The 12,738-nt window shown below is 41.8% G+C and overlaps 1 protein-coding gene across 1 annotated transcript; it reads right to left on the reverse strand.

Moving 5' to 3' along the window:
* Positions 1-308: 308 nt before the first annotated feature.
* On the reverse strand, positions 309-12,716 carry C7H1orf50 (chromosome 7 C1orf50 homolog). Its single transcript, XM_076860613.2, has 5 exons — positions 12,617-12,716; positions 12,374-12,489; positions 6,209-6,295; positions 4,778-4,909; positions 309-4,435 (listed from the first exon to the last, which is right to left on the reverse strand). The coding sequence occupies exons 1-5, from the start codon at positions 12,687-12,689 to the stop codon at positions 4,250-4,252; spliced, it is 594 nt and encodes a 197-aa protein (XP_076716728.1). The 5' UTR covers positions 12,690-12,716; the 3' UTR covers positions 309-4,249.
* Between the last annotated feature and the right edge of the window lie 22 nt (positions 12,717-12,738).

Below are 12,738 nucleotides of genomic sequence, written 5' to 3' on the forward strand. Positions count from 1 at the left end.
ACAGTTTCCAACTCAAGTATAGAAGAGAGGAGAGAAATAAATCATTTCTGGTCATGGTAAGTGCTACAGAAAACAAAGCAGGGTCAGCTTTCTGGTGTGAGAAGAGTGGGTAATTTCTGATAGGACAACCACGGAAGTGATATCTGAGCAGAGACCTAAGTGAGCAGAAGACACAAACCATATAAAGATCACATTCCAAGCAGATGGTACAGCAAAGGCAAAGGTCCTCACGAAGGCACAGCTTGGTGTGTGAGAAGAAAGCAAGGTGGCATTGAAGGAACATGGAGTTCTGAGACATCATGTGGAACTTCGGCAAGAAGTCTGGATTTTATTCCTAGTGAAAATTCTTGGCATGTTTTAAAATGTAGGTAAGTGATCTGACTTATAGTGCTAAAAGATGATGCTGGAAGTCTCTGTAGACACAGAAGAGGGTGGGAATGAATGCAGGAAGATAAGCTAGCAGGCTACTGAATTAGTCCAAGCTAGAGATGTTGGTGATCTTGACCAAAAGGGAAGGATGGAGGTGATGAGAAACTGTCAAACTTGAGATGTACTTTGAAGGCACAGCTGAGCCTTGCTGACTGATGTGGGGAGAATATCTAGAATCATGGATGACTTAGTTTTAGGCCTCAGTAACTATGAGACAGGTGCTAATGGAAAAAGAGGACTGGGAGTGAAACAGGTTTTGGGGTAAACTCAGAGTTTAGTTGTGAACAAATTAAATTTATAAGTATGAGTCAAGCAGGAGATGTCAAGTATGACTGCTAGACAAGCAAGTGCATGTGGACTTGAGGTCAGATCAGAGCTGGAGACATGCACGTGAGTCAATAGCTCAGGTATGGTATTTAAAGCCTGGAGAATAGATTAGATCACCCAGTAGGGAGAAAAAGGGAGGACCTAGGACTTGGCCTCCATGTATAGGTATCATGAAGAGGAGGATCAAGACACAGAAAAGGTACAGTCAGTGAAGTAGTAGAAAAGCAGAATATAATATTTCAAATCAAAACAAAGAAAAAAGGCTTTCAAGTAAGGAATGATCCACTGAATCAAATCTGCCTAAATTACAGAAGTCTAATTCGTCTAGGCACTTAGAAATGCCTTCCTCCCAGTCTCCAGCTCCTTAAGGGCACTAAGGATTGAACCCCAGGGTGCTTAAACACCAAGTCACATCCCCAGCCCTTTTTACTTTTTATTTTAATACGGGATCTAAGTTGCTGAGACTGGTTTTGAACTTGCAAATCCTCTTGCCTCAACCTCCCAAGTTGCTGGGATTACAAGTGTTCGTCACTGTGTCCAGCTAAGCCCTATTTTTTGCATACAGGTTTTGATGCCATAGACATGGGATCAATTGCTTCTGAGTTGTGTGACCTTAGAGAAGTTACTTCTCTGTTTTCTGTATGCCTCCTGTCCATGCAATCACTAAACACTAAATGGACTATTCCCATAGTATCTCATATATACATCTTACTATATCACTTTTATAATGTAGCTTCTTTTTAGCTCTACACTGAAATCCTTTAGGACTATCTTAATCAACCAAAACATGATTAAGGTTATGGTCAGACTGGAATCAAATAGGAATATTTGAATCAAACTTAACACTCTGTAATCTCTATAACCACGGGCCATTTTGTGAATCTGAGCAGATGCTCACTCTATAAAATAGAAATATATACTTAATAGATGGTGGATTTATATAAAAATTCAGTGAGATAATGGTATACCTGCTCATTACACAGGATTTCACCACCTTTGTGATCTACAACACTAATACTCTCAGTGTTCATGAACTGACTGGAGCAACAACTTTAGAAGGAAAAGCCCTCCTTCTAGACCCATCAGTTATTAAACCCAGTGAGCCTGAGCAGGGTCAGCAAGGTAGATTATTGCAGCAAACATAGATCACTAATCATCCTGGAAAATATCAGGAATGTCTTCCTCTTCCATATTTTGTTATGGATCCACAGAGATACTTAAGCCAAAAATTAAAGCATTATCTAAGTTTCTCCCTCTCACTCACCACCCCCATTTTATTGTCAATAAGATGGAAATTTATTTTACTTTCAAAATGTCTTGCTTCATCTAAGACACCATCCCTTATAAGACACACCATTATTTCATGTGGCTTGAAGAAAGGAAAAATGGTCACATTAACTGTGACATGCCATTGACTTTTAGAAGCATCCAGGTTTCAGATACTAAAATGTCGGGGAAGAAGTGTTATCTTACCACTGAGGAAATATGGTAACTCTCATTCTACCACAATCTTAGCTCAGAACCCTATCATCTCCTGCCTGGACTAAGGAAAGAAGCTCCTAATGGTTTTCCTCCATCCAGCTTCCATAGCCAAAATGAGGCTTCTAGAAAGCCAACACTACCAACTCCCTAATCTTTACATCATTACCTTAGTTCTTCTCCCATAGCCCCTGGCTCATATTCTTCATTTTCCTTTTTTTTTTTTTTTGGGGGGGGGTACCAGGATTGCCTTTTTGAGACAGGGTTTCACTAAGTTGCTTAGGGCCTCACTAAACTGATGAGACTGGCCTCCTACCTCAACCTCACAAGTGACTGGGGTACAGGCGTGCACCAGTGCTCTGGGCTCTCACCCCATTCTTGACAGGAATTCTGGAAGCAGAGGCTACCAGCAGTGCTACAGCAGTGAAAGCTCTAAAGTCAACCTCTCAGCTTGAGTGGCCAGGGCCCACTCACCACCACTACCTCCACGAGTCTGCATTGGTACAACAAGCCTCATATTCACTTTAGACTGGATCCAATTCCCCAAATGCCATGCTGCTTCTTATCAACACCTTCACATGTTACTTTTTGTTTGGAATTGCTTTTGTTCCCACTTTTCATCTATCCCCCAGCTGTCAGAAATAAGAATCTTCTAGGCAGGATATATCCCCCTGCACCCATCATGGTGCCCATGATTATTCTGGTTGATGTGGTCTGTAAAAGGATGTCCTTTCCTTCATTTACAAATAAACTTCATCCAAAAATGAAACCTACCCTAACCCCTAAAAGACACACTTCCCATAGAGAAGATAATTGGAGCCCCCAGTTATTTTTCAACACCCACGAATCAGCTCCTCCAAAGAGTCTTCCCAAATTCTCCAAGTTTATATTCTAGAATATCCAGTGCATACCTTTAGCACAGCACTTCTTATAGCAAGCTGTAGTCACTGGCTTGCTTCCTCACCCACTAGACTGCGCACTCCTGTGAAATAGGGCCCTATTTCAGCTGTATTATTCTCTAGAACCTAGACCCCAGAAGGTGTTAATACTTACAGAATTACTAGGTAGACAGCTGGATGGGTGAATGAAAAGTAGCTACTGTACATCATCACTGAGTCCTAGTCCGTGATTTTGACATTGCCACTAGCCTTCCCTAAGCCTGATCATTGGCTTAAACAGGAAAGGAATGGCACTACCTAAAGGTCAGTGCAGGGAGTGCATCAGCATGGTAACTGTATTTCTCTCTTCTGAATAACTCCTCTCCAGTTCCAATGGTTGGAAATGTCAATGGTAAGAGTGATTTGCATTTTCAAAGGATCGACCTAACTATATGCAGAATGGACTAGAGAGGGGACAGAGGGGAAGGAAGAATGCCAGCTATAAGTTATTTTGTCAGAGTGAAGAGTCAAGTCCAGATCTGCGACTTCAACATCATTGCATTCAACTACTTTGTAATATCGCCTCTTTTAGCCAGAATTGACTTTTCTTTTTTCCTCTCAACTGAGCACCATGGCAAACAAATTTTAAGTCTATTCAACGATGCAGTGATCCCTGCCTTCTGGTATTCATGCCTGTGTGTAATTCCCTCCCTTGCATGTGGGCTGGCCTGCAGACTTGTTTCTAACCAAGAGAATACAACAAAGGTGACATCACTTCTATGAATGGACTATGTGAGATTAATTCCTGTCCTGCTAGTAGACTCTTATCCTTTCTGCTTTGATGAAGAAAGCTGCCATCTTGCAGAGGCCAAAGTATCAAGGAACTGAGAGTGACCTCCAACTGGGCATCTGTTGCTCCGAGGAGATCCCAAAAGAGAGTATTGTGATTCCTTACCAACCCAATTAAAAGCAATAAAAACAAAAGCAATTACATTCACATAGGGTCTCCTTCCAAGAAGTTCCTGATTCACCTACAAGTCCTCAGATCCCATGACCCTGCCCCATCAATGCAGAGAACAGGGGCCACAAGGAGGCAACAGGCCCTTGTTGTGAGAGCTGCTGGCCAGAGTCCATGCTCAATTAGTCAGTCTCTGGAAGGTGGGTTCAGTGCAGGAGGGCAGGGCCACTGGCTGGTTCAGCAGCTTGTCCATTAGGCTGATTTTAGCGTCTTGCTTCTCAATGTCCTCATATGGAGTCCAGGACAAGTCATGCTGAAGCTTGTAGGCACCAAGAAAGTCATGAGGACAACTAGTCCCCCATTCCTAGAAAAGGCAAAGGAGTGGGTTCTGATCAGAGCAGGATGTAAGTAAACTGAGTTCTTTTCCTATTTATCCATAAATTTCTATTTTGGCTTTTCACTTCAGACTAGTCAGACCATACTTGAAAAGCAGTTACATTATATATCAGATATTCCCATAACAGAGATAATAAATGAAGTAATTTAAAGCAAACACACATTTTATTAGAGTTATGCCTGGGATCATACCACCCCCAATTTTCTAGGCAAAAATTTACCAGTCTATGTCTATTTACTTTCATACACACATGCCAAGAATTTCTCAAAGGTTGGAGTAGGTTTGGGGATGAAGAGTAAATGTTCCTACCTTTGGAGAAATAATGGAAAAGTATTGCTGACCGCTTTCCCGTTTATAAAGATAGTAAATGTTGCCAGGTTTTTTCACCATATTACAAGCTGCACGGTGCAAGTCAGCATCTCTGTGAGCATCTTCCAGTACCTGTGAACCACAGAGGCGCAATAGATGAGGATCAGAGGTAATAGGCACTCACGCTCAGGCTTCATTGCAATCAAAATGTGAAAACTGCAACACTTGGCATCTTGCTTCCCCACAACAATAAATCACTACTGACATCCAGATAATTCTAAAGAAATAAAGATTAAATTTTGCTACTAGGCTGAAGAAAATATCTTTAGAATTATATTTCAAAGTGTTGAGCATTAATGGGTTTGGGTGGTTCTTAAGTTTCTTTCCTCTTTTTCTGTGGTAAGTACATTTCTTTCTTTCTTACTATTTTTTAAATATCTTTATTTTTGTTCGTATATTTTTATGTGGTGCTAAGGATCAAACCCAGGGCCTCACACGTGGGAGGCAAGTGCTCTACCACTGAGCTACAACCCCAGCCCAGTACATTTCTTTTGTAAAAGAATACATTTTTTTTTTCCTTTGAAAGGCTTTACCTCACTGAATTTTCTCCTCGTTTAAAAAATAAATAAATCTGATTCTCAATTTCTGCTATGGTTTAGCTGCCATTTGTTTCCCAAAGGTACATGTCCTGGGAGTTTGGTCACCAGTGTGATGGTATGAGTGCTAATGGAAGATGTGGGACCCAGTGGGAGGTCCTCGGGTTCCTGGGGATGCTGCTCTGAGAAGAGAATACTGTTTTCCTATAGGGAGTTCTTTGGAGAGTGAAAACGTATTGCTGTGAAAGCCTGAGCTTTGAAAATCTCTCTGCTTACCTTTTGGGTGATGAGATTTCTTCTCACACACACTGCTGCCATGACTAGATATAGCAAAGGACCACCCGCCGCCCCAGAGCAGAACAAGCCAGCACCTGTCCCTGAACTTCTAAAACTGTGAGCTAAATAAATCTGTTTTGTTAATAAAGTTAACCTGCCTTAAGTATTTCATCACAGTAACACTAAACAGAATAATACAACCTCTCAGGTTTATTCCTTCTATCTCACTCAAAACCTCTACATCTCTTAGAAGGTACTGAAGACAAATAAGCAACTATAGTCAATCTTATGAACTAAATAATAAAAATGAAGTTGGGCACAGTCATGCACACTTGTAATCCCAGCTGTTCGGGAGGCTAAGGCAAGAGGATTGCATGTTCAAGGCCAGCCTCAGCAATTTAGCGAGACCCTATCTCAAAATAAAAAATGAATAGGGCTGGGATGTGGCTCAAATGTAGAGTACCCCAGTTTCAACCCCAGTATAGGAAGGAAGAGAGGGAAGGAGGGAGGGAGAGAGGCAGACAGGCCAGTGGCCAGCCAGCCTAAAGTCTTTCCTTACCTTCCTGGCTTGTTCTTGCAAATACTGGATCTGCTCAGCTATGACTGTCAATTTGTTGGTGGCATTTGCTCGAATAAATTCATCAGCCTGTAGGTGGGAGAAAACCAAACTGCAGGGTGAGAAAGAATATGACTTATGATGTTCTTATATAGATCCCAGTGTAAAGAGTTATGTCAGCATCTTTACTTACACCTAAAGTATTTCCCATTCTCATTATTGCCACATAAATTCCTATCCATCCCAAGGCCCAGCTCAAATGGCACTGCCACTCTGACAAGACTCCACACCACAGAAGTAAGTGCTCCTTCTTGTCAGTTTCCAGTGCTTTCCCTGTGAACTCTAGCCACATTCTGATTTCTTTGGCCCTCCAATATGTCCCACCCTCTTGCTACCAAATATATTGAATATGCCTCCCCTCCACCTAATATATTTTTCTCCTTGCTTTCTGCCTGGCTAATCATGTATTTCTTAGGACTCCTATTTGTTTTCTCATGTTTAAATACTTCTAAATCAGTAATGAGTCTTAGCAATGAAAATCAAAACACTTGTGATATGGCTCTTATTTCCTGCTAATGTAGATAAGATCTGTTAATCTGACACTTTACCTCAGTTGAATTACATCATACCTATTTAAATTTTTTTCCCCCAAATTCAAAGCCTCTTTGTTAACAGTAAAACCGGGGTTAGTTTTTGTAGCCTGTAGCCCAAGGTAAAAGAATTTGCATTTTGTTCCCAGGACAAAGGAGCCATATAGCTAGTGATAGAGCAGGTAGATTCCACAGCTAAGGTAGATTCTACAGTCTTATAAGAAATCTCTTTTTCCTTAAAATGGTAGCAGTGAATCTGTTTCTTATAAATCAAAGAACCTAATTAAAATAGAAACAAAGGAGAAAGTACCTATAATTACTAAGCACTAACACTGGCCCTAACCACTCCAAAGACCTTTATATCATCAGAATTTAACACCTTTATGAAGATGGAGATGACAGTCCCACTTTCTCATTTTAGGAATTAAGACTCAGAGGTGAATGAAACTAAAAGTTTCATGGCTAGTAAATGGTGGTTGAAGGATTTGAACATAGATCAGTTTGGGTCTAAAATTCAGTCCTCCATACCCAGCCTCCCAAGTTTTCTGAATCTTAAGTAGGGTATCAGAATTCAGTCTTGCCAGAAAGTACATTTCAGTACAGTAACTAGACTTGATTCAAAGCTTATCTTTAGAGTGTTTTTCCTTCACTTCTCAAAGACTGGTTACATTGAAGAAATTCAGGCAGCACAATAAGGCATCCTTTATATTTCACTACATTATAGGATCAAAGACAAAAACTGTATTCCTTATTTCTTTGGTTCAGATCATTGTAGTAAACATAAGAATCACTTAGTACATATAAAAATGTGGTTTGCTGGGCTGGGGAATATAGCTTAGTTGGTAGAGTGCTTGCCTTGCATGCACAAGGCCCTGGGGTCAATCCCCAGCACCACAAAATAAATAAATAAAAAGGTTGTTTGCCCAAGATTTTGTCCCTGGCACTCCACCTCCCAATAAGAGTGCTCTGATTACATAGACACAAGATATTCTCCTGATCCATAAAAGGTGCTTTGCTTCCCTCTCTAAAAAGGAAAAAGCATAAGGTTTTAAATAAAAGAGCTTTCCTAGGCTGGAGTTGCCGCTCAGTGTAGAGCACTTGCCTGGCATGTGTGAGGCCCTAGGTTCAAGCCTCAGCACCGCATATTAATTAATTAATTAAAAGATCCATTTACAACTAAAAACTGTTAAGAAAAAAAGAACTTTCCTAAATATTTCAATTTCTTTAAAAAAAAACAGTAGAGATGTTTACATTAGGGAATTTGAGCATATTATCAAATGATAATTCAAGTATTAACATTTAATAAATAAATTTTATGAGCAAAACAAACATAAAATCAAGAACAAATATGAGGATATGGCTCAAGCGGTAGCGCACTCGCCTGGCATGCGTGAGGCCTGGGTTCGATCCTCAGCACCACATACAAACAAAGATGTTGTGTCCGCCAAAAACTAAAAAATAAATATTAAAAAAAAAAAATTCTCTCTCTCCCTCTCTTTAAAAAAAAGAAGAAGAAGAACAAATATGAGACTGTATATAAGGACAAGGGGATATCATAAGCTTTAAAGCAGCAGGATCCTCCCTATATCTTTGCAGACTGGAAGTCTTGCTAAGAGAGGAGAAGAGGGGCTGGGGTTGTAGCTCAGTGGCACAGCGCTTGCCTCGCATGTGTGAGGCCCTGGGTTCAATCCTCAGCATCACATAAAAATAAATAAACAAAGGTATTGTGTCCAACTACAACTAAAAAAATAAATGTTAAAAAAAAGGGGGATGAGAAGGAACTTAATTTTTCACGGAATAGGTTTTTCCTCTAGATCTAGGAGTTCTCCTACTTCAAATCCTTCACTTTACAGATAAAGAAGCTGAGGTCCAGAGAAGTATTTGCCTGAAAGTAACGTCAAAATAGGAGTAAGACTTTGGGTCAAGCTGGGTGGGGGGGTACTGCCTATAATTCCAGCAACTTGGCAGGCAAATCACAAGTTCAGACAGCTTCAGCAACTTAAGAGAGGCCCTAAGAAACTTAGAGACTTTGTTTTAGTTAGCTTTTTTGTTGCTGTGACTAAAAGACCCAACCAGAACAATTGTAGTCACGGAAAAGTTTACTTGGGGGCTCACAGTTCAGAAGTCTCAATCCACAGAGAGCAGGCTCCATTCCTCAGGGCTCAATGTGAAGTTGAACATCATTGTGAAAGAGTGTGGCAGAGCAAAGCAGCTCACATGATTGGAAAACAAAGAGACAGAGACAGATACAAACTATATACGCCAAAGGCACATCACCAGTGCCAGCCACACTCTACTTTCCTTCAGTTACTGCTCAGTTAATCCTGTCAGGGGAATAATTCACCGATTGGAAGAAGGCTCTCATAACACAATCATTTCTCCTCTAAACTTTCTTGCATCGTCCCATACATGAGCTTTAGGGGGACGCTTCACATCCAAACCAAAATATTCTGTCCCTGGTCCCCTAAAGCTCATGACTATCTCCAATGCAAATACATTTTGTCCATTTCCCAGAGTTCCCATAGTCTCAACAGTTCCAAGATTGCTCAAAAGTTCAAGATCATAGTCTCCTCTGAGACATAGGGCAACCTCACATTATAAGCTCTTGTCAAAATTAAAAGCAGGGCTGGGTTGTGGCTCAGAGGTAGAGTGCTTGTCTAGCATGCATGAGGCACTGGGTTCAAGCCTCAACATCACATAAAAACAAAGATACTGTGCCCACCTATAACTAAAATAAATAAATATTTATTTATTTATTTTAAAAATGTCAAAAGCAGTTTACAAGTATCCAATAAAGAAGGGCAGAGAGTAAAGATTTCGATTCTAAAAAATAGGGGCATAGAAAGAAGGGATGGAACCAAAGCAAGACTGAAATCCAGCTGGGCAAACAAGTCTGGCATCTGGGGCACATGACATGGTGATGTTCTGTTCAAAGGGCTCGTGTAGCTCCGCCTCATGACCTTGTTGGTTGCAGCTCAAGAGGCCTTTCTGTTGGCTTGCCTGTATAATTCCTGTAGCCTTCCTCAGGGGACATTCCATGCTACTGACATTTCTTAAATCTTGGGGGTCTCCACTGCAGCTTTGGCTTTCTCCTCACATCTCCATGCATCGGCCTCTCAGGGGTCACCCACAGAGACTTGATCCTGCTGCATTTTGCCTGGTCTCCCAGGCCTTCCTTTGAAATCTTGATGGAAGCCTCCATGACCCCCTAATTCCAGCATCCTGCATTCCTGCAGAAATAGCACCACGTGGTTGATTCCAAGGTCTGCTACCATCTTGAGCAGTAGCCAAACCTCCAGGGACCCCGACTACAGAAACTTTGAGTATCTAGGTAGCTGAGCATGTTGAAAAAACTCCTAGACCCCCTTGTGCAAGAAGGGTGCCCCACTGGTCTCTTCTCAAGAGAATTTTTACTTTTACCTCCTGAGCCTGAGATGGATATGATCTTGCCAATTGCTGAAATAACTTCAAGCCACCTTTCTTATTGTCCCTGGGCAGTCTTTAACATTTCTTTAGTGGTGGTAGTATCTTTAACAACTGCAACCTCTTTAGCCCCAGTTTTCAGTCCACATTTCAAGTCCAAGTTTTTCAAATCTTTCTGCTCTGCTTTATGCTCCTGATTATCACAATAAATTTGACTAAAAGTCACTACCAATATCCATGTTACTGCCTGAATGCTATGCTGCAGAGAAATTTCTTCTGCCAGATTAAAAAGTCCATCACTTTTAAAATCAGCCTCACAGAAAATCTCAGGACACAGGCAAAATGCAGACAACTTCTCAGCCACAACATAACACGAATGGCTTCTAGCTCTATTTCCAATAGAGTCCTCCTTCTCTGAACTCTCGTGAGGGTTCACTGTCTTCACTGTCCACAGTCCTACTGGCATTCTAGTCTTTCCAGCTCCCACTAGAACTGGCCATTAAGCTCCACTTAAAACAATCTAAAGTATTTCCAGCTTGCACTGCTAAACATCTCAAAATTTCTCCAACCAATTCCAAAAAGCTCCAAAAGCTTCTGAACCATATGGTCAGGTTAGTCACAATAATAACAATAATTGTACTGAGCACCTCTCAGTACCAATTTCTGTTTTAGTCAGCTTTTTTGCTGCTATGACTAAAAGAACTGACCACAACAATTGTAGTTGAGGAAAAGTTTATTTGGGGGATCACAGTTCCAGATGTCTCAATCCACAGAGAGTAGGCTCCATTCCCCAAGGCTCAATGTGAAGTAGAATATCATGGTGCAAGAGTGTGGCAGAGGGAAGCAGCTCACATGATGATCAGTAAGCAGAAAGACTCCACTTACCAGATACAAAATATATGCCCTAAAGGCACAGTACCAGTGCCCACCTTCTCCAGCCACACTCTCCCCACCTTCAGTTACTGCTCAGTTAATTCTGTCAGGGGATTAATTCACCAATTTGGTTAAGGCTCTCATAACCCAGGCATTTCTCTTCTAAATCTGGCATTGTCTCACACATGAGCTTTTGGGGGACACCTCATATCCAAATCATAACAGAACCTGTCTCAAAAATTTTTAAAAAGGCCAGGCATAGTGGCGCACGCCTGTAATCCCAGAAGCTCAGGAGGCTAAGACATGAGGACCTAAAGTTCAAAGCCTGCCTCAGCAAAAGCGAGGTGCTAAGCAACTCAGTGAGACGCTGTCTCAATAAAATACAAAATAGGGCTGAGGGTGTGCTCAGTGGTCAAGCGCCCTGAGTTCAATCCACAGTACCTCCCAAAAATTTTTTTAAAGGGCTGGAAAATGCCCCTGGGTTCAATCCCCAGTACCAATAAATTTAGAGGAAAGAAGAAGGAAGTTATATTATATTGTGTGCATGGTACAAATGTGTAACAACAGATCCCAACATTATGCACAACTATAATGCATTAATTAAACAAAAAAAAAGTGCAAAGAGTGGAGAGCTACTGTGAATGCCACCCCAGCAGGAAGAAGAGCTGTTCTATACTCTTTCTTCCATTCTTCATTGCAACCATTTAAGGCTGTTCTTACTGTTTAAAAAAAAAAAAATGTAGAAAGAAGGCTCATGTATCCAAACTTCCAGTGCTTTTCCCGATATTTTGCAGTTTCTCTTTATTTTACCTATTTTGCCAATGAATGTGTAAGCTCTCAGCATGAGAATATGAGAATACTGTATCCAGTGAATGAGAATACGGTAAACAGATAAAGATTTTATGGGAGCAGCTTAAAATAATTGAACTATACATCCTTGAAAAAATTGGGTTAGAATGATCTTCACGCATCAAAGAGAACTTCTGTACTGCCTACCTCACAGGGATGTGCTAAGGTGCAAATAAAATAATGTACTGAAAATGCTTTGCAGACCTTCCCACGGAGGGAGATTATGGGCACTCTACCTGCAGTAGAAGGTATCTTTGGTCTCAGAAGATTAGAGTTTGAGTCAGGCAACCGACTCAGAAAGACAGTCGACTTTCATCCTCTGCAAAAAGCAGACAAGAACCCCACTCTTAGTGGCTGTAAGGTCCAAGTCAAAACAGGTAGAGCAAACCTCAAAGGAAGACAGTTATTCACTTTCCCAGCCGCGCCTCCTCACCTTCTGCACCTGCTCTGCGAGCGCCACGAGGTCTAAGGGGTCCCCGACCCGGTGGGTGTGATAGGGGCTCACCAAAGCCAGGCCGCCGGGGGTTGGGGTGAGCTCCACCAGGGATCCTGCGACACACACCCAGGAACACAGGCTGTGAGCTCCCGCCCTCAGCCTCCCGCTGAACCCCAGAGACTAGCTGCCCGCGGGGACTTCTTTCCCCAAGCTGACCTCCGCCCCGCATACCACCCTGACCTGCAGCCGCCTGCTGCACTCCTGGACTTTCAGGGTCTTTCTTTTCCGGCCCAGACGGCGGAGAGTTCTCCATGACGGCTACTATCCCTCCCTGGGCAGAAGAGCGTGCGCACAACGGCTTG

The sequence above is a fragment of the Callospermophilus lateralis genome, chromosome 7 (assembly GCF_048772815.1).
Source record: "Callospermophilus lateralis isolate mCalLat2 chromosome 7, mCalLat2.hap1, whole genome shotgun sequence".
NCBI classification, from domain to species: domain Eukaryota; kingdom Metazoa; phylum Chordata; class Mammalia; order Rodentia; family Sciuridae; genus Callospermophilus; species Callospermophilus lateralis.

Bases quoted from the DNA above. Each gene is read 5' to 3' on its own strand.
- C7H1orf50 (XM_076860613.2), bottom strand. From the start codon at position 12,689: ATGGAGAACTCTCCGCCGTCTGGGCCGGAAAAGAAAGACCCTGAAAGT. The intron at 12,490-12,616 runs GTCAGGGTGGTA...TGTGTGTCGCAG, and splicing joins AGTGCAGCAGGCGGCTGCAG to GATCCCTGGTGGAGCTCACC. The intron at 4,910-6,208 runs GTAAGGAAAGAC...TGTGGTTCACAG, and splicing joins TGCAAGAACAAGCCAGGAAG to GTACTGGAAGATGCTCACAG.